This window comes from Balaenoptera borealis (assembly GCF_965194805.1).
Source record: "Balaenoptera borealis genome assembly, chromosome: 15".
In the NCBI taxonomy this organism is placed as follows: Eukaryota; Metazoa; Chordata; class Mammalia; order Artiodactyla; family Balaenopteridae; genus Balaenoptera; species Balaenoptera borealis.
Genome location: NC_138871.1, coordinates 30,677,242 through 30,698,099, shown reverse-complemented (window position 1 = coordinate 30,698,099; position 20,858 = coordinate 30,677,242). Strand labels below are relative to the sequence as shown.

The window sequence follows — 20,858 nt, the reverse complement described above, 5'->3', positions numbered from 1 at the left end:
CTCCAGTTTCCTGGCTGGTGCCATTCCTGTCTCTGAGTCCAAGGACAGACGCTGGTACAGCACAAAGTGACCTTCTGACTGTTTTCCAACAGCTGCTGTTTCATGACGCTACAGCTGCGCCAGCTGTCAACCACCTGAGGGAGAGTTTAGATCCCTGTGACCTCATCAGTCTTCACATCTGGTGGTGATGTTGACCTTGATCTTTTCCAGGGTCATCATGAATATTTGAATGGGAACGTGAGAAAGATGTTTATTTGGCCACTAGATGGCGCTCAGGCCATGGGCAACCCCGTGTGGTTCAGGGACCACTGGCTCCCACAGATCATTTTGGGCTTAAATGAGAATCTTCTTGCCACCAGCTAACCGGTTTTAGATGTGCAGTTAAATAGCTTGATCTATGTAGCAATAAAAGAGTTAGACTTACTGCTCAAACTGGAGCTGTTCTCCCCAAGCTCTCTCTAGGCCCGGAAAGTTAGCCCTTGCCTCTCTCCCTGCCAAGCTTTTCCCACTTGTCCTGAGGCCACCTCAGAATGTCACCCCAGCTTTCAGATCTTTGTGTTTTTCTCCACACTGGGGTGTTCTTGAACATCTGGGTGATGCATGGCCCTTGATTTCCCCACTGCTCTCAAAACCCAAACTAAACCAAACTGTAAAAATGGGTTCTTTCTCTATATTCCCCGGCCTCACAGTTCACCAGATTATTTGATCCAACCAGGAGTTTTTGTTTTCGTGTTTTGTTTTGATTTCCAGCTAGGACAGGACCTAACACTAGCCTCTTAAGCACCTCTGCCCACAAGTTTGCCTGGGCATACTTAAGTATTCCTTGGACCCTGTGCTCCAAAGTGTTTAGTAAAAAATTTGTTTTTTAACAAGGAGTGCTTTTCTTAGAAGCTGCAGTACTTTCGAAAGGTAACAGGAACATGAGACCCATGAAACCTACACAGATTCTTTTATAACTTTGTACATACGAAAATCGTGCTACATAAATAGCACTCAGGCAGTTTTTTCCACAGCTACGAAATCCAGAGTTCGTTTCTTTTTGTCTTTGGAACGTAGATGATGAGGATTTCCCAGCAGTTCTTGGTTTCTCCTCCTGCCTGGCGCGGCCTGGTGTCAGGCTGCCAAGCCGTGGGCGTGGGAGATGGGCTGAGAGGCAGGGGGAGCGGCAGGGCTGGCCGCAGGTAATGGCCTCAGCTTCTCCAGGAGACGCGGGGTCCCGGGCTGGGAGGGCCTGCCCTCCGGCTTCCCCAGGTGAGGGAGCTGGGCTGGGCTGCTCAGGCTACAGAACTGGGAGCGTTCATCTGTGTTTTGGGGCTTCCCCAGCCCCTATTCCTTGGGCTTAGGGAGAACACACCACCAGAACACTTGTGTTTTGGCAGAAGAGTGATGAGGACTAAATAGAGGCTTTGTCTTGGTTGGCTTCACTGGTGACTCTGCCCTTGACTTTATGAGCTGTCTGCAGACACAGGGGAAGGACCCAGGATGATCCTCAGCACCCGGAGACCTGTGACCCTGCCCCCAGATTAGGAGCCATTGGCCTCAGTTGTCAGCAGGGCCGTGTCTTAGCATACCTTACACTGGGCCTGTTAGGTTTGCTGAACAAACGAATGAATGAGTGAGGGAATTAGTGAAAAGGTGTGGCTGGGAACCAGGCTACTCTGCAGCCCCCTAACTTGGTCCTCCCAGCCACCAGAGGCACGTATTGTTCAGATGGCTGGTAGGACTAGGGGCCATCTGTGTCTGGGCTGGGCACTAGCTTGCAGCCAGGATTCAGAGTTGGTCTGTGGGTGGAAAGCCATGTTTGCTTCTGCAAGAAGCACGCGGGGGTTGGAACTATGACCTTGGCCTCATTAGCCCTAGATAACTGACCGGGCCTGTTTGTAATCATTTGGAAGGAGCTTAAAGTGGAATCTGTTTCCTTCCGGCGGGCCCTGGCTGTGCTCTCCTGGGGCTGCAGCTGTGCCCGTGTCGGTCCTCTGTGGTTGCTGAAACTCCCCTGCGACCAGAGGCCTCGCTCCCCCACTGATGAAAACCTATTCCTGTGGATATGAAAATGGCCATGAATTATGGTTTCTGCAGCTCTGACTTCTGCCAGCTGGCATTCCTAGCTGAGGCCTGCTGTGGAGAGCTGAGTGGGTGGGTCCCAGGGCCTCAGGCCCCCCAGAGCCTCGCCTCACTGCCCTCCGTGCTGCCCTCGGGGCTCACTTGGTCAGCCCTGTCCTCGTATCCAGGCTCCAAGTTCCCTCTTCTCTTCCCCACGCTCTTTCTTTCTGTGTCTCTCCTCATTCTTCCTTCACAATGTTTTACTCAGCTCTTGCCTCTTAACTCTGATCATGGAGCTATAGGAAAATAGCAATAGGTATTGTTTTTTGAAGGAGACCAATAGGTAAATGCGATCAATGAATGAAAATAATTTAGGGTTTCACCAAACACAACCCCAGGTCAATCAGGACCCCAGACTTGGCTACACTTAGATGGTTGGAGGAGGAGACAGGGAAGGTCAGAGTGTGGGTAGAGGCAGAATTGGAGAGGACCGTGGAAGGAGACCGAGGGCTGCCTACTCCTTTGGGGGCATCTTGTACCTGCCTATAAGCGAGGGACGGATTCCAAGAGGCCGAAAGTATGCCAGAGCATCTCCTTTCTTGCTTCTCTTATTTCTAGACACTCCTCACCAGCATTTAGGGTATACCCAAGAATAGGACCTTTAGCTAATGGAGGGTGCCTGGCACTGTGGTTCATTTGAAACGGCAGGTGTCAAAAGCCAGATCCCAGTGCCTGCTGTTGTGAAAATGCAACACGGTGCCCTCAGTGGTAATACTGGAAATAACCACTAGGTGGAGATCTTGTGCCTTGAAACACTTCCACTCAGGGCAGTCAACCTGCCTGTGGCAGGGACCGCTGGGTGTGCCTCACTGCCTAGCTCTGGCCCTTTCACGTTTCCCCCACCCTTTCTTTGCATCTGTACTTTGTTTTCCTCACTTATCTGGGTATAATATGGAAAAGCACATTTTCTTTTCTGTGTTATTTCTTTCTTATTTTTTAAAAAATTAATTAATTAATTTATTTATTTTTGGCTGTGTTGGGTCTTCGTTGCAGTGCGCAGGCTTCATTGCGGTGGTGTCTCTTGTGAAGAAGCACAGGCTCTAGGCACGTGGGCTTCAGCAGTTGTGGCACGCGGGCTCAGTAGCTGTGGCTCGTGGGCTCTAGAGCGCAGGCTCAGCAGTTGTGGCCCACGGGCCTAGTTTCTCCGCAGCATGTGGGATCTTCCCGGACTAGGGATCGAACCCGTGTCCCCTGCATTGGCAGGCAGATTCTTAACCACTGCGCCACCAGGGAAGTCCGTGTGTTATTTCTTGAATGTATTGAGTGAAGTTTCTGGTCCAATTTCCAATTGGCAAACAGAACTGACAACCATGTAGGCAGACACCAGTGGGGAGAGACCCGAGTGCTCACGAGGGCACTGGGGCTGTGTCTGGCTGAGGGGGGCACGCTGTTGACTTAATGTGTGATAAATTCACAGCTGGGCTGGGGTTGGGGTCTCGGGCCACATCTGTCTCCCCGTCCAGGAGCTGCATTTCCATCTGTCTGTCTGCCAACTGTGCATCCACATGCCCCATTCACCTAATCCGTCCTCTACCCAGCCATGCCCATCCTAACCCCTTTTCCATTTCTTTACGCTTCAGAGGAGCCTGCAGGTGTGGTCACGCCTCTTCCAGCCAGAGACCGTACGTGCTTCCACCTCCGGGATGACAAGGGAGTGGGCCTTGAGGTTTTTTCTGGAGGGGCAAGGGCACTGGTTGCCGGGAATTTTTTGATTTGCCTGAGGTGGGATTGAGATTCCCCACCACAATCCCAGTTTACCTTTGGCTGTTACCTCTCAAACGTGGTTGAATATGTAAATTGCTTGGAATGCTTTAAAGGCAATTCCCTCCCACTCTCTGAACCCCTTCCAGAATCTGCTGGGCCCTGGAGCTCAGAAGGGTTTAGTTCTTCAGCAGGGAGGGGGTGGAGCAGGCAGGGGAGTACATGATGAGGCAGGGGCAGTGTAAGTCCTCTTGGGGACCAGGAGGAGGAGGCCAGGGTGAGTTGAAAACTCTTGAAGTTGAAATTTACAAGGTAAATTATAATCGAGATGATTAGTACAGATAATTAGTAATGCTCACAACAGTTCCATCAGGCCTCCCACCCCTGTCCCAAATGCCAGAGCCCAGCGTGTGCTGGGGACGGGAGGACGAGTGATGCTGGGTGCAGGGCTCTGGGGGAAGGCATGCTCCTGTCTTCTAGTTGGTAATATCTTACTCCTCAGGGATGGGCTCAAGCCCCGGAGCTCACCCCCAGCGTATGAGCACTCAAGAGTTTGCAGTCAGTCCTTGGGTCTGGCTCAAGTATTTCCTTGCTGAGGCCATTTATTTTGTGCCTACCTTGCCCCACCCATGATCTTATGGATTGGAGCATCCCAGATGGTACCTGCTCCTGGGCCCACCTCCCACCTTTGCCATTCTGGAAATGGCCTCTTCCTCCTTCCTCTGGAAGGGGCACCCTGGCTTTTCAGGATTCTCAGAATCCGGCCAGTGAAGTCCCGTACTGGGAAACTTGGCTGTCAGCTGGAAAGTCATGACATTAACAAAAGAGAGCCTCCAAAAAAGGATGGAAATGATGTGGAGAAAAGATTTTCCCTCATCACTAGTATAATTCTCAAACTCTCCTCCAACTTGCTCCACTGAAAGATCGTTCTTTGCACAATGTAGGGAAGGGGAGGAGATGCCAGGATGAGTCAAGGCTATTAGATGGTCTGTCTCAACTTCATAAGGGTACAAGGGTGGAGGAGACATGTGCCTGGGGGCTACCCTGTGTGTGAGGTGGCATCAAGCTGGGCCCCCTCCCTGGCACCTGAGAGATGGAGTCTCTGGTCACCAGGCTCCTGGGCCTCCTTTGTGCCTCCCCACAGGCCAGATGGCCTGAGACACAGATGTAAGTGCAGGATGAGGAGGGGATGCAGGACAGGGTATGTGGCCTGAGAGGGGCAGGGCAGTGGAGGCCCCTGAGCCCCAGCTTTGCCTGCTGGCTGAGTGCATGCACTTTCAGATTAGACCATTTCGGGTCGTGCCTCTTTGTAGTCGTGTATTCCTTTGCATCTCTTGGCTTCAGTTTCCTCATCTGTAAAATGAGACTAATAAAATCAATGCAAATCTCCACATCTCAGCATGGTGGTGAGGATTAAAGGGACTTATGGGAGACAACTCTCATGGGTGTCACTATCCTTTATACATTTACGGGGCCTGCATCCCGTGCATGTGCGAGGAACTGAGGGCTGGGGATGGTCTCCGGCCCGAAGGTGGCTGGGTTGAGTGCTAGAAATCTCGGCTGGGGGCCCCTCTGATCCGCACCTGTGTCTCCCAGTGGATGACCATCTGGGCTTCCTCCCCACCTTCGGGCCCTGCTATGTCAACCTCTACGGCAGCCCCAGGGAGTTCACTGGCTTCCCGGACCCCTATGCAGAGCTCAACACAGGCAAGGTGAGTCAGACAGGAACCCACAGCCCCCAGATCCCCAGGCCTGCATGCAGGGTCTTCCCCCCTGGCCTGGGCAGTATCTGCGGTTGGCCTGGACTCCAAGGGCCTGACAAGACTTGAGTGGGCCCAGGGCCTGGCAGCCACCCCCTCAGAGAACCCTTCTTCCTCCTGACCCCCTCCTGGCCCCTTCCTCCCTCCCGCTCCCTTCCCTTTGCCTCTCCTTCAGGGCCAGCCTGACCCCCCCCTCCCCCCGCCCCCCCTAATTTTCCTGGCCTCTGAGGGCCCAGCCTCCATCTGTCTCAGGTTTCATTCTCCCTGGCTAAGTTGGACTCTGGTGCTGACCATCAGGGTAGCATGTCCCATGAACTCTCTGGGCCACCATTTCCTCACTTGCAGAGTGATGGGGTGTGGCTCAGGGCCCTCCTGGTTGCCGGGGAGGTGATTGACCCCAGGGCCAGATCAGGCTTCTTTCCCTCCCCTCCTCCCCTCCATCGCCCCTGCTCCTGGTGACCCAGCCTCCCCCCTCTCAGGGGGAAGGTGTGGCCTACCGAGGCCGGCTTCTGCTCTCCCTGGAGACCAAGCTGGTGGAGCATAGCGAACAGAAGGTGGAAGATCTCCCTGCGGATGACATCCTTCGGGTGGAGGTGAGGGGCGTGGCCCTGGGAGGGGCCAAGTGGGGCTGGCGGAGGAGGGCTCAGTTCCACCCACGCTCATGCGCCTTCACACCTCTGGGCCTCAGAGTAACCCAACACCTACCCTGCCTCCCTGAGGAATGTTCAGAGGCTCGAAGAAGATAAATGAAGGTTTTTAAAGTCTAGAGCTCAATGCACAATGAGAGGCTATTTTATTAATAATAATAATGTAAGAATAGCTAACCCTTTGATCACTGACTGTGTCACACACTATGCCGGTGACACTCTTGACGTCATTGAGTCCTCCCAGCACCTCTGAGGTGGCTGCTATGAGTATCTCCATTTTACAGATGAGGAAACTGAGGCTCAGATGTAGCAGAGCAGCAAGTGGTGGAGCTGGGCCTTGTGTCCAGGAGGCAAATGTATGGAGTCCTCATGGTGGTGTACACTTTCAGACCCTGTAGTCAGACTGTGCTGGTTTGAGTTCTGACTTGACCACCTAGCTGTTGTATCAGTTTCCCTATGTGTAAAGTGGGGGTAATAATTATATTCACCTCATAAGATTGTTGTGAGAATTAAAGTAATTCATACCTGCATGCAGTAAGCACTCAGTAAGTGTTAGCTCTTATCACTGTGTACATTATCTAAAAGCATAGTCGTATAATCCCTCTTCTCTCTGCCTTCCACAAAGGGGATCGTAAAGTCACCTTGGTTCAGGCTGGGGTGTGTGGTTGAGTGCCTGCCATGTCCTCAGCCCCGTGCCCGATGCCCAGAGGGGACAATGGTATTCATTCACCCCACGCACGTGGCACCCTGCGCTGCTGCAGAGCTGGCTGGCATGGTGGAGAGCCTGAGTGGTGCAGGGTGGGTTTTCTGGGTGGGGGCATGGTGGGTTAGAGCCTTCGGCCCCTTCTGAACAGCAGATGCGGGAGACCAGGCTCCCCGGGGTGGCGGTGCCATCGCTGTTTGTTTGGATCAAGGAGCAGCATGACCTTGGAGGCGTGGACCTTATTAGAGGAACATGGCCAAACACACAGGCCTGGAATGTGTTTGCTCAGTTACTGACCAAATCTGGGCTGTGGTGCAGAGCTGGACCACTTGCCACCCATCTGTCCAGCCAGGATTTATTGGGTGCCAGGCATGGCCGGGGCCTGCCAGACATGTGACCCCTCCCCATGCTGGTGTCTTCTCCCCTCCTCCCCCTGACCCCGCCGCTGCCCTCTCTGCCCCCAGAAATACCTCCGGAGGCGCAAATACTCGCTCTTTGCCGCCTTCTACTCGGCCACCATGCTGCAGGACGTTGACGACGCAGTCCAGTTTGAGGTCAGCATCGGGAACTACGGGAACAAGTTCGACACGACCTGCCTGCCACTGGCCTCCACCACCCAGTACAGCCGGGCGGTCTTTGATGGTGAGGCCAGAGACCACGCGCCTGGCTGGGACCCAGACCACTGCGCAGGGGGCTGAGCCCTAAATCCTGCCCCTTGGGGAAAGCTGCTGGAGGCTCGCCCAAAGGCTCTGGCCCTGGGCACACCTGTTTGGGGGACCCCCTGGTTTGCTCCCCCCCGTGCCGCCTCCCCCTGCTCATCCCCAGGTGCGTCCCTGCTGGGACCCATAGACTGGGCTCTCGAAGCCAGCAGCGGTCGGCATTGATCCTGACTTGTGGCGGTCAGTTATCACATGGCGGCTGCGGGCTTGGCATAGAGATTTCGGAGAGTGTGGGATTCCCAGGGCCCTTCTAACAGCCTCTCGGTTTTGATGTGTTAAGGAGCCCTAATGGGGGCGGCAGCTACCTGTTCCACGCGGGAAGGGAACTCTGGCACCTTGTCTGGGCACTGGGGGATACTGGCCGCTCCACGGCTATCCACGGGAGTTCTCAGTGGGGGAGCAGGTGCTCGCATCCGTCCTCCCCTCGGTCCCCGCACCACTCCGCTCCCGGCTCAGCACCAGGCCCTTGGGTCCTTCCAGGATGCCACTACTACTACTTACCCTGGGGCAACGTGAAGCCCGTGGTGGTGCTGTCATCCTACTGGGAGGACATCAGCCACAGAGTCGAGGCTCAGAACCAGCTGCTTAGGATCGCCGACCGGCTGGTGAGTGGAAGCTGGCCCCGCCCACCATAGCCTGTGCACGCACCCCTGGTGGGTGTCTTCAGACCTGCTTCCGTGGGCGCTAAGCCTGCAGACCTCATGGTGCCTGGGGGTCCCCTGAAACCTGACCAGGCCGGGCTTGTGATCCTGTCCTGCCTACTGGGAATAGAGGAGAGGGAGGGAGCACAGCCCTGGGGGCGCCCCCAGTCTGATGTAGGAGGTAGCACAGAGAAAAAGCTGAGAGAAACCGAGCTGGGAGCAGAGGACAGAGACACCACCCATTCATTCCTTCATTCATTCGTTCATCAAGTGCCTTTGACTCTTGCCACAGCAAGAATTGTGCTGGAAACTTCTAGCTAGAGGGTAGACATCAACAGGATGCTGTGCCTGCCTTCGCGAGTCAGCTTAGTAAAGCGGAGTGTGGGTTCACCCACCCCCTCCTGCAGAGACTCAAACTCACATTCTGGTGACGCTCCAGGAGCCCCTAGGGAGGGGGGCCCGGAGGGGAGAGGGGCCGAGGAGCAGCAGGAAGGCATCGCGTGGCAGCAGGGGAGCCGCGTCCAGTGAGGGGAGTTGGGAGCTGGTTAGGATGTCCTTGCAGGGGTCCAGGGGGGCATGATTTGGCTCTGGGAAGGAGCTGACCTCAGGGGAAAAACTGAAGGACTTGAGCTGCCAGGACTTGGTGGTCTGTTGAATTGGGGAGGAGGGGCTGTGAGGAAGGACTCCGGTGGCTGGGGAATTGGGAAGCTGGGGAGAAGAACAGGCTCTACGAGGTCAGGTGATGGGTCCTGTCTTGGATGTGGCCGGGGGTTAATGGTGGAGGCTGGGAGTTGCAGGCCTGGTGCTTGGCCAGGGAGCGGAGGAGAATCAAAGTGGGCAGAGGTGTAGAGACCAGGGTGGGGCAATCCTGGTGGTGGTCCCCAGCCCTTTCTGTGTGCGCCTGGGGCGGAGGCTCACCCGTGAGGTGTGTGGCCCCTGGGGACATGGGGAAGCAGGCGTGGCCATGCTGCTGGGGCCTGCGAGGGGCAGCAGGGTGGAGGAAAGGGGGTTGGAGAGGCTTGGGCAGGTGGAGGAGGGGAGCACAGTGAGGAGGGAAAGTGGAAAGGGAAGGGGGGTGTGTGGGCATTTTAGAGTGTCTGGGAGGGGATGCAGGCCCTGGTCAGGGGCCGTGGTGAACCACACTTTCCCTGAGACCCACAGCTCTGTGGAAGGGAGGGGACCAGCCCATACCCGGTTTGGGAGAAGTCGGAGTCGATGCTGTGCAAGTCCAGCATCTTCTGGGCCAGCTGTTCTCTCCAAGCCGTTCCCTGCGGGCAGGGGTTGGCTAATCCTTCCAGGGCCTGTCTGTCCCCAGCATGGTAGTCCCAGGGTGCAGCACACGGCACACGCTCAGGAAGGTTGAGGTGGGGAAGGGGGTGGGGGGCTGAGGGGCAAGTCTTTGGCCTGAGGGGTGTCCCGTGAGAGATCTCCGCCTCCCAGCTCAGGCCTGAGGCCCAGGGAGGAGAGCTCCATGGAGGAGACCAGATGCAACTGGGGCACGACTTGGCCACAGGAGTTTGGAGAGGGCAGCCCCGTTATTGCAGGTTGTCTGAGTGCTCCTGAAGGAAGGAGGAGGGATCCAAGCCTGCTTGGGTGGCAGGATTTGGAAAGGAGAGAGGGTGCCAGGTGGGGAAGTGGAGCCAGCTCCAAGGTCACTTGCCTGTGAGACCTTAGACCTGGCTTGACGGGGACCCGTGGAGAGCCCGTGGGGTGGGAGTCCCAGGCTTGGGAATTTGGATCTGTTTGGTGTGGGGAATCCTGGAAGCTTCTTGAGCCAAGACAGTTGCTGGTCTGTGGGGTCTGGCCTCTGCCTTCTTGGCTCTAACCGTTCTCTCGTTTTGGTGGGACCGGGCTGTGGTGACAGTGCCTGGGGTTAAGGGTCTGTCCCACGGTGACCCTCCCAACCCCTGCCTGCCCGTTCCACAGGAAGCCGGCCTGGAGCAGGTCCACCTGGCCCTGAAGGCACAGCGCTCTGCCGAGGACGTGGACTCCCTGGTGGCTCGGTTGATGGATGAGCTCATCGCGGGCTGCAGGTAGGGGGTGCCTGGCACCCACGCGCCCTCCCCTCCTGGCCCGGCCGGGCCCTTTCCCCGGGAGTGGTCGTGTGTGGTGGTGAGCGACTGCACGTCTCCCCAGCCACGCTTGGCCGGCAGTCCAGCCCATGCTGAGTCCAAAGGTGGTGGAGCCAGCGCGGGGAGTTGAAAAGGTGACATTTAGAGCAGGTCATAAATCTCCCTGCAGCGGCGGCAGCTGTGGGCCCGGGGCGGCCAGGCTCACCTGAATGGGGAGCATTGTGTCTCTGATCCCCGACCTCTTATTTCCCTGATGGAATCTCCAGGAGGAGCTGGCTGGTGGGAGTGACGGCACCCCTCCTTCCCCCAAGGCCATGTCGGGGACCACAGTTTCTGTTTAGCCTTCTATTAACACGGCTGATTGTCACCTTCAGGAAAAGGGGGCGCTGGGGGGGTGAAGGAGAATGGGGGGCGCTCCGGGTCCCGGGGCCCCGGCAGAAGGGGGAGCATCTGAGCGTCTCCTCCACAGCTGGGTGATTTGGAGCTCACCACTCACCTGCTCTGGACCTTGCTTTCCTCATCTTCAACCTGACATTAAGAATAACTGCTTTATAATATCACACAAGCAAAATGCCTGGCCCTTAGGAAGTATTTAATAAACGGTAGCTGTAATTATTATTGAGAAGAAGAAACGTGAGGAGATTTAGATTCTCATCCCATTAACCACCTTTGTGGCTTTGGGCAACTTCACTTCTCTGGACCTCAGTTTTCCCAGCTATTAAATGGACTTAATAATAAACAGCCGTCTTTCTACTTTCTATGGGATTAAGTGTAAATATATGCAAATGTATTCTATGCCCCCTCTAAATCTTATCGTCCCAGCCCCTGTCGGGAATGCATGAGAAATGCCTTCATGCTGCGAATCAGGAATCCGTGACCTTGGCTGCCTGCCACAGTGCCCCTCTGGCCCTTTGTACCCCAGTTGGGAAGTGCACCTTTATCAGAAATGACCCTGCCCCAAGCCCTCCTGGGGGTGACGAGGCAGACGTGGGCAAATGAAGGAACGTGTGTTGGGGGCTTGAGGCATGTGCCCTAGTAGCTCAGAGCAGGTGCATCTTACTCAAATCAAAATCAGAGACGCTTCCTGGAGGAGGGGACGCCCTACGTGAACTCCGGAGGGGAGGGAGTCAGCCTTTGGGGCGCGGACTGCCGGGCACAGGCGCAGGAGCCCAAAATGCCTGCTGCCTCCTGGGGCTGCAGGGCGATAGACCTCCAGGGTTTGCTAAGGCAAGCTCAGCCCTGGGGGCTGTTGGGGCACAGGGATCCCCGGGATTCAGACGCTCACTCCTGCTGCAGCGTAAGAGGTGGGCTGGGGGTGGTGATGAGGGGCGACCGGACGAAGGCTTCACCCAAGGCAGGGACGCGGGGCCGTGGAGTGAGAGAAGCAGAGGGCAGCGACGTGGGGACATGGGGTGAGAGAAGCAGAGGGCAGCGTGGACTCTTCAGGAGGCATCATGGTGGTAACAGCCTCATAAGGAGCACTTTCTGCGCCAGGTGCTGTTCTGAGAATTTCACGTGTATTAGCTAATCATAAACATCTCATGAGGTAGGAAGGAGAATGATCCACATTTTACAGATGAGGAAACTGAGGCATGGAGAGGTGAACTGCCCAGATTCAGGCCTCTAGGAAGGGGCTGAGCCCCCTCGCTGTGCTGCTCTGTACTAGACAGGCTTTGATGGTGGATGGAGTGTGAGGGCCCAAGGAATGGTCCAGAGTGATTCCCTGGCTCTGGCCAGAGCAGGTGGGTGGAGAGCAGAGCCGCTTCTGGAGGGAGTCAGCGGGAGAAAAGCAGGTTTGGGGGAGGGTGAAGAGTTCAGGGCTGGCCATGTTGAGTGGCAGGTGCCTGTGGGCATCTGTGGTCTGGAGGTCAGAGGTCAGAGCGAGGCTAGAGGGGCACACGGGGGTGTGGTCAGCAGGGAGGGCTGCAGAATGACTGGCTGTGCCCCACTGCCCGGCCTGACAGCCTCGGGTGCAGAGGGTGGGCCCCAGCTCTCGGTTCATTGCGCTCTCCTTGTGACTCATGTGTGGTGTGGGCCTTGGCAGGTCTGCGGTGCCTGAAACATCTGAGATGGGTGGGTCCCAAGTCTTGGGCTGTCACTCCGCTCTCTCAGGGCTATGTTCTTGGCGGACTTGGCTAAAAATGCTTATGCCAAAGCCTGGTCCCCTTGAATCATTCTCCTGGGGGTAGACGGTGGCCAGGGCCCTCCTGGGGAGCCCGGGTCCCAGGTCAAGGGCTTGTGAGGAGGGTCCCATCCCCTCAGGAGTACATGCATGGCTCTCTGGGGAGAACACTGGGCCTCAGGACCAGTTCCTTTGGCACCACCTGAGGCCACTAATAGCCCTGGGGCCGCAGCAAGAGAGCTTACACCCCCGCCCCTGGCCGGCTCTGTGCTGAGCGTCACAGCTGATAGCAGGGCAGCTGGGCATGGGGGACATGAGCCAGCTTGCCATAGATGACCTGGCTGTCACCCATTCCTCCAGCCAGCCCCTGCCCAACATCCACCATCAGTGTCCTTCATTTGTTCAGACCCCTTCCTGCCTCATCATCTCCCTGGGAGCCCCTCTCCCCCTGGCCAGGGGCGCCCACTCTTTTCTTCCGGGTCAGCCTTCTCCTCTCATCTCTCAACCCACGGACCCAACGGCCAGCTGCACATCTCCACCTGGGTGTCCACCAGCACATCCAATTCATTCTCTGTGATCTTCCTAAAACTCTGCCGTGCCACTTTGACTTCAGCCCTGCAGTGGCTCCTGTTGCCTTTAGGAAAAGCTGCAGCTCTCCTCTGATGGATGGGCCTCTCTGTCCCCACTGCCTGCCTTCTGGACCTCAGCAGTCTTACCCTCTAGCCCGTCGGAGCCTCTGTGCTGGCTCACCCCCCCACCCCACCTCCCTCCAGCCAACTCCCACGTGCCTCTGAGCCTTTGTCTTGTGCACATACTGCTCCTTCGGCCAGAACGCCCTTCCTGCCCTTCTTGGCCTCGCTAGCTCCCGCTGGCCCTGTCAGTGCAGCTTGAGGCCACTTCCTCCAGGAAGGACTCCAGACTCTGAGGCTGCTCAGGGGGATCTAGCTTGCTTGCTTGTCTGTTCCAGGGGCTCCCTGAGGGCAGGGCTGGGTCTCATCCCTGGACCCGGCCTCCAGCCAGGACCAGCAGAGCTGTTGCTCGTGGGGAGTGAAATGAATGAGCCAGCGGCCAGTTTATCTTTCAGGCTGGACACTGTCCGCTCCCAGGCGGCTGTCCCTGATAAAGGCACCCACTCACCGCAGGGGCAGGCAGCAACCTTGCGAGCAGCCCAGCTCTGCTCCCAGCCTAGGCTGAGCCCTGCCCGGGGCCCGCCTGCCATTTCCAAGTCAGCCAGGGTTGGCAGGGCGACTGCCCCTGCTTGAGGTTGGGGCAGTGTCATCTAGCCTCCTCTCCCAGGTCTCCCTTTCTTTCTGTACCCTGTTTTGGGCTTTTTGGGGGCGAGAAAGGGCTGAGACATCTTGTCTGTGGCAGTTACGGGTCCCGGCTGTTTCTTGGGGAGTCTTGGCTGGGCTGGTAGCCTCCGTGAACGTCTCCCTCTGGTGGTCTGCACGGCAGTCCCTCTCAGCTCCCGACCCAGGCCGGGAGCATAAATCACCCTGGTTGGCTTGCCTCCCCATATCCCACTCCAGACCCGCCTGCCCCCACCCTCAGGCCCACTCACGCCCCCTTCCCAGCAGGCCCAGCCCAGGACTCTGGCCCAGGCCCCCCTTCACCCACCGAACATGCCCCTCCGCCGCGTTCGAGTGGGCTGGGGATGGAGGCCGCCCCTCTCCTGGCCTGGGGCAGCCCCATCCGAGGCACCCTCGGGGCAGTAAATATTATATTACTATGGGGTGTGCAGTACGTGACCTGAGACAGGCCCCGGGGCTTAAGTTTCCCGAGATGGAGTTTGCGTACTGCTCCCCCCACCCTAAAAATTCAATTAAAAAAAATAACAGGAAAAATGTAGTGCGCCGAGGGCCTGCCAGAGTGGTGTATCTGGCGGCGGCGGTGCCGCTGCACTCGGCGGTAATTGGTTCTGCATAGCTCGGGGAAATTGGCAGAAAAATAAATCAGCCGGGAGCCGGGAGCCGAGACACTGTGGGGCGGGGAGCGTGAGGTGGGGCAGCAGATGTGGCGAGCGAGCGGGCCTGACTGATGTCCTGTTTGGGAGTCAGGGGCTTAGCGGGGGGCGGGGGGGGCAGCCCCCTTACCCTCCAGCAGGCATGATCTAGAGGGTCCTGCCTGGTGAGGAAGAGCACAGACGCCCCCACCCACCCCACTCCATCCTGTGTGACCCTTGCGTGTGCACTCACTGACCCCGGGGCTTCATATGGCCAGGGGGAGCCACATAAAGGGCTTTTAGGGAGCTCCCGGAGAGGGAGCCCATCCTTTGGATGGGGGTGGTCAGAGTTCTTCGCCTCTCAATGAGGTTGAGTTTAAGCCCAACCCCCCGACTGGAGGCCTAAGGCTGTGTTTCTGGGACTGCGTGTACCCCCAGCTCCTCTCCAGAGGCTTCCCAAAGCAGAGGGTTCTGGGAGGGGTGTTGTGCGGCCGCCCTGGGTCGACACATCTGTACTGCTGGCTGCCGGCCTCCCCACAGCGTCTGCAGTGGCTTGTCAGGGGTCCATAAATTTCCTTCTTGAAGAACGTGTGCGTACAACAGAATGGATTCGCTTCAGCCAAAGGCAACTTAGTGCTTGCGCCTCTGCTCTAGGAGGGCGCCGGGGGCAGGGAGGGACCCACTGGGCCTCTGGGGACGTGCAGTCAGGTGGGCAGAGGGGACTCACACGACTGGAGGCTTGAGGATAGGTTCCAGACAGGCAGCCCCAGAATAAAGGGCTGGGGCGCTTCAGAGCAGGAGGCATACTGGCCAGTGTGGCTGCAGCAGGTTTCCTGGAGGAGATGGCTGGAGGAGGCACCCAGGGCCCACGCCGCAGCCAGCAGGCAGGCTGAGGGTGTGAGGCCCGTTGGGGGGGCCTGTGCACACGTGTGTACGTGCTTGCCTGCACCTGGGCCTGGGTGAGCGCTGGGCTCCTGCTCGTCGGGCACATGCCGTCTGTCTGTCCGTCACAGCCAACCCCTGGGTAATGTCCAAGAGACGCCCTCCGCCACCCACCTGGACCACTACCTGTACCGCCTGCGCACCCGTCACCTGAGCCAGATCACTGAGGCGGCCCAGGCCCTGAAGCTCGGCCACAGTGAACTCCCCGCCGCCCTGGAGCAGGCTGAGGACTGGCTCCTGCGTCTCCGTGCCCTGGCAGATGAGGTAGCTGACCCTGAGAGGGGCCTTCCTTCCTGCCTGGAGTGTCAGAACTTGGAGGGACGTGGGGAATGTCTGGACCGTGATCCACACTGGCTCCATTGCTGGGTAACCTTGGGCAGGTGACTTAACCTCTCTGAGCCTCCGTGTCCCCATTCACAGAAGGAGGCCAGAGGATGCAACGGGATACTGGGTGTTGTAGGGCCCAGCAGAGCCTGGCATTTAGTAGGTGCTCGATATATGCCCCCAAATGTGCTCGATAAATGTGCTTAATAAATGCTGCCAAAGTACATCAGAGACAGAGCTGGGGCCAGAATCCAGGGCTCCCGGCTCTAGGTTCAGTGCCAGGGGCTGCTCCCCCAGGGACCCAACTCCTTCTCCCCACCAACCTGTCTACCCCTGGCCTCAAACCTGCCTCTCATGGGACCCTGTGTTTCCTGCCCTTCTGGATGCCCCTGAGCCCCAGGCCTGAGGCGGCTGCACCTGCAGTAACTCTGCATCTACACCCTGACCCCTGTGCCCCCATCCAGCTCTGCAGGGAAGCAGGCGGGCCGCAGATTTGTCCAGAATGAGGAGAAAGGTCTGCTCATATGTCACAGGTGGACACAGCTGCTGCCCACCCTGGCCAGAGCCACCTGGGACCCCCAGGGAGAGGGATGGTGAGGAAGGATCTCCCCAGAAGGAGTGTGCAGAGAAGGGCAGGGCCTGCGAGTGGCTTCTGGAGGAGCGACTTGCTGAAGGGGAGAAGGGGGTCCAGGAGGTGGAAGGGGTGCTCAGGGGGGGAAGCAGCCTGAAATGTTGGTCCCTGAGAGTCAGCTTTGGCTCGTCCCCAAGCGGGGCCTTGGACGTGTGGCCGGTTACCTGGGGGCCACTGTGTCGCTCAGCCCCAGGATGACCCCTGGCAGTGGCTGTGGACCATCCCCTTGGGCGGGTCACAGGCTGCCTTCCACGTCTTGGCCCAGACCCCGGAGCTCTCACGCAGATTGTGTTATGGCTGGGAGTGGTTAAGGTGAAACGGGTGCTATGGACTGTGAGGGAAACCAGAGAGAGCCTTCCTCAAATTGGAGTGTGTGTCAGAATCCCCCGAAGGGCTTGTTAAGACAGGGTACAAGCCCCACCTGATCCCGCATGTCTGGGACGGGGCCTGAGAATCTGCATTTCCCCCGAGTTTCCAGGTGGTGCTGCGGCTGCTCTGGGGACCACACTTTGAGAACCCTTGGTATCGTGGTTAGAAACATACACTTGGAATCAGAAAACCCTGGTTCCTAACTTCTTTGAGCCTGAATTTCCTCACCTGTGCCTGCCTCTGGGCTTGCTGTAGGGATGAAGTGACACAGCCTAGGAGATGTTGAGAGAGGGTGCCAGCCATCAGCTCTCAGCAGGAGCCTGGCTTCGAGACCCAGACCCGCCCCGCTGACCACACCGCTCAACAGCCTTGGGAGCAGATGGGCTTAGCCAACTGGCCGCCTCTCCTGAGCGTGGCAGCTGGGAGCAGTTCTCACGCCTAGAGGCTCGGAGGGGCTCAAGGGTCCTGCAGTCTGGGCTAGTCACCATTTTCAGAGCCCAGTGTCAGCAGGCCCAGAAAAGGGCCAGACCCCCAGGGTGCCCGCTGTTAGAGGGAGGAGGGATCGTGTGTCCTCTGGGAAGGTGCACCCCTTCTGTGGATTCGCTTCTGCTCTCAGGGGTGAGGAAGGGGGTGACACCTTAAGTGTAATGTCATCTCTAGGGTCAAATCAGATCCTCCGATGTCTCCCCACCGGGAGCCTCTATCTACCCCCCCAGTGGAGGGGATCTAAGGACTTGGGGCTCCAGGCAGGAGTGTCTCTTCCTAGAAAACGTGAACCCAGCTTAGTGAATTCCTGGCGGGCTCCTTGTGTGAGCCAGGGGCAGCCTGGCGCCCTACCCCTGGGGGCTCAGAGCTGCTGAAGACAGGGGTGCCCCGCCAGCCCTGGGAGGTCAAGGGGGCGGCTGCGGGTGGGAGCTGGGAGGAGAGGCCTGGGGAGAGGGGCTGAGGGTGCGGGCTGGGCGGTACCATCTCCACCCTGACTGCCACCCTCTCTCCAGCCCCAGAACAGCCTGCCCGACATCGTCATCTGGATGCTGCACGGTGACAAGCGGGTGGCGTACCAGCGGGTGCCCGCCCATGAGGTCCTCTTCTCCCGACGGGGCACCAGCTACCGTGGCAAGAATTGTGGAAAGCTGCAGGCGATGTTTCTGAAAGTGGGTTGTTTCTCCTTAAGTCATGGTCATACTTTCTCACCCCCAGGGTGGTCTGCGCCCCTTCTGTCTCCCCTCCTGTTCTCTGTCAGACTCCGAGTTTTTAGACTCTGCTCTTGGAAGGGACCGAGGGCTTGCGTAAAAAGACTTCCCTTCTCCCCTCTCCCCACAAAGTCCCTAGACCCCATGCACCTGGTCTGGAAAGGGAGCAGGTGAGAATTGGAACCAGGGGTGCTGGGAACGAAGGAGGGGCTGACTCCCGAGGCTGTGCTCCCCTCCAGCCAGCTCCCTGGTCGGGGGGCTCAGCCCTCAGCTCCCACCGCCAGCCTGTAGGAGCCCGGGCACAGACTTGCCTCCCCCCTCCCCCCTCCCCCCTCCCGAGGGTTTGGCTTCAGGTGGAGCCACACGTGGGTTCAGGTTCCTCCCCGGGGGAAGGCTGGGGTCTGGGCACTGGCTGTGCCTATGACTCTGCTCCATCAGAGATCTGGGAGCAGGTAATCTGTCCCTCCAGTCACCCCGCCCCACCTCTCCTGCCCTTTGTCCTCCCGCCATCTTCTCTCAGCCTTGGGGGGTGGGTAACAGGGAAGTGAGCAGGTGCCTGGAGGCCCCCGTCCTCCTCTCTGGGTTCATGTGGGGACACAGAGCCCAGGCTGCTTGGTCGGGACACAGTTCGGGGAAATCTGAGCTGTGGCTCTCGCGGCCCAGGGGAGCGTCCCGTGGGGAGGGCCGTCCCTCACCACGCATGGCTGACTCCAGATGGCTCCGCTGGCATCGTAAACTGCCTGGCTTTCAACCCTCCCTTCCCACGTCTCTCTTCCCATCCACACCAGGACCTCCTTCCACCTCACCTCTTCCATGAAGTCACTGTGGACTAACCTTAGCCTCGAACCTCTGAGTGGCTGTTGATCGACCCATTCGTACCCTGACCAGTCATTCTTGCTGCCCCCTGAGGTGGGCAGAGGAGACAGGTTTCAAAGGCCCAGAGCGTGCGGACAGGTTGCAGGGCTGGCTGGAATCCTGTGTGGTCTTGGGCAGATTGTCTAGCCTCTCTGAATGCTGTTTTCCCACCTATAAAACAAAGATCGGGCTGCCCTGATCACAATTTTGAGGATGGAATTAGGTAACACAGGTCAAGGGTCTGGCTGGAACTAGGTGATCAATGAATATCAGTGTTTTTCTCCTCTTCTCCCTTTTTCCTTCTGGGGAGCTCCTTTGCCCCCTAGGGAGAGGAGGCTCTACCAGCACCATGACTGGAGGCCAGCGCAGGGCCAGGGATGATCAGATATCTGCGTTTGGGTCATTGGTACTTCAGAGGAGAGCCGGCTTTGCCTAGAAAGAGGGTGGGGGCGTCCCTCCCACCTCGGGCATGTTCCTTGTGAGATCCTAACCTCCTAGCATGCTACTTTCCTCCCTCCCAAGCCAGCTCCTTGCCTGGTAGGGCAGATGGGAAAGGAAGTCAAGGAGCGGCCACATCTGAATGGGGTTAACTAGGGAGGGCCGTCAGGCTACAGGGGAGGTGGGGCTGCAGGAGTGGGCCCGGTGGATGCCCGTGAACGGGATCAGTCTCTGACCTCTTGGCCCTGCAGCCTCGGGGAAATGCAAACTGAAAAATTTCCCTGATCCCGAGCAAGGGAAAAAAAAAAAAGATATAGGGTTGTTTCTCGAAGTCTTCCCCACTGAGTTTATGAGCCCCGCCAGTAGCTCCTGAGCAAGCTCTACAAAAATGTTGGCAGCAAGCAGAGACCAAGAAAACATTGGTGTTTCTTAACTTAAACCAAAGTTGGAAAAAATGAGCACCAGCAGAGAGGGAGAGGAGCCCCAAACTAGACATTTCTTTATTTGCTGTTGCTATTTTGGGTCCAGCAGGCTGGCCCTGTCTGGGGGAGGGCAGGGGAGAGACTGGGGGCGGAGGGAGAAAGGGGGGTCAGGCATTCCTGCCATCTCCCTGGGGCTGGTGGTTTGGAGGGGAAAAGGCTGCTAACCACCCCAGGAGAGAGGACACTGAAGTGAACAGTCATGGGGAGGTTTCTGGGGGGTGACACTTGGGGTCAGGGGCTCCTCCAGGCTTCACCGAGGATGAAGCAAAGGCAGAGAGGCTGGATGAAGGGTGAGACTGTTGATGCCTTGCCATGACACCCCTTGCTGATCCTCTTACCCGGCCTGGGCTCTCCCTCCGGGGATCCAGGCCTCCTCTACCAGTTAGAGAGCCCTTAGCTCAGCCTCCCTTTCCTCCTCTGAACCCACCAAGACTTTCTCGTCTCATTCAGCTCCATGTCCCAGGGGAGACACTCCTCTAAGCTCACACACATGAAGCCTGGGTAGTTAATGTATTACTTCCTCTAAGGAACTGTGTGTTATTCTAAAAGTGAGGCACTTCTGCTCTTCAGGCCATATCTGACCCTTGATTTCAGTCAAATGGTGAAGCAGTTGTGGAGAATAAATTTTTTATGTTGGGTTGTTGTGGTTATTCCATTTTGGCAGAGCTTCTGAAAGTTTCAGGATAAAAAGCAGTTGAAGACCAGTGAATAGTGGTTAACAGGCTGATAAGCACTTAAAAGGGTAGGGATATCATATGATACACTAACATCCAGCCAACCCCCCCCCCCACCAAAAAAAAAAACCTGAAAATGAAGGGAGAGGCTTTAACCTCCTCCCCTTTCAGACCTTTCTATCTCTCTTTTTAAAAAAAAAATAATTAATTAATTTATGTTTGGCTGCCTTGGGTCTTCGTTGCTGCGCGCGAGCTTTCTTTAGTTGCGGTGAGCGGGGGCTACTCCTCATTGCGGTGCGCGGGCTTCTCATCGCAGTGGCTTCTCTTGTTGCGGAGCACAGGCTCTAGGTGCACAGGCTTCAGTAATTGTGGCTCGTGGGCTCTAGAGCGCAGGCTCAGTAGTTGTGGCGCACGGGCTTAGTTGCTCCACGGCATGTGGGATCTTCCTGGACCAGGGCTCGAACCCGTGTCGCCTGCATTGGCAGGCGGATTCTTAACCACTGCGCCACCAGGGAAGCCCAGACCTTTCTATCTCTTATA

The 20,858-nt window shown here is 57.4% G+C and overlaps 1 protein-coding gene across 23 annotated transcripts in view; it reads left to right on the top strand.

Annotated features, from left to right (window-relative positions):
* The window catches only part of DYSF (dysferlin), a 231,080-nt gene that overhangs the window by 95,330 nt on the left and 114,892 nt on the right, over positions 1-20,858 (top strand). For 12 of the 23 annotated variants that reach the window (XM_082356258.1, XM_082356261.1, XM_082356263.1 and 9 more), the window contains 8 exons: positions 3,684-3,725; positions 5,401-5,516; positions 6,044-6,157; positions 7,379-7,556; positions 8,114-8,238; positions 10,201-10,307; positions 15,424-15,616; positions 17,675-17,830. In XM_082356258.1, the coding sequence (XP_082212384.1) occupies positions 3,684-3,725; positions 5,401-5,516; positions 6,044-6,157; positions 7,379-7,556; positions 8,114-8,238; positions 10,201-10,307; positions 15,424-15,616; positions 17,675-17,830 (1,031 nt within the window). The remainder of the gene's footprint in view (positions 1-3,683; positions 3,726-5,400; positions 5,517-6,043; positions 6,158-7,378; positions 7,557-8,113; positions 8,239-10,200; positions 10,308-15,423; positions 15,617-17,674; positions 17,831-20,858) is intronic. The other 11 variants (XM_082356259.1, XM_082356260.1, XM_082356266.1 and 8 more) reach the window with 1 other exon arrangement.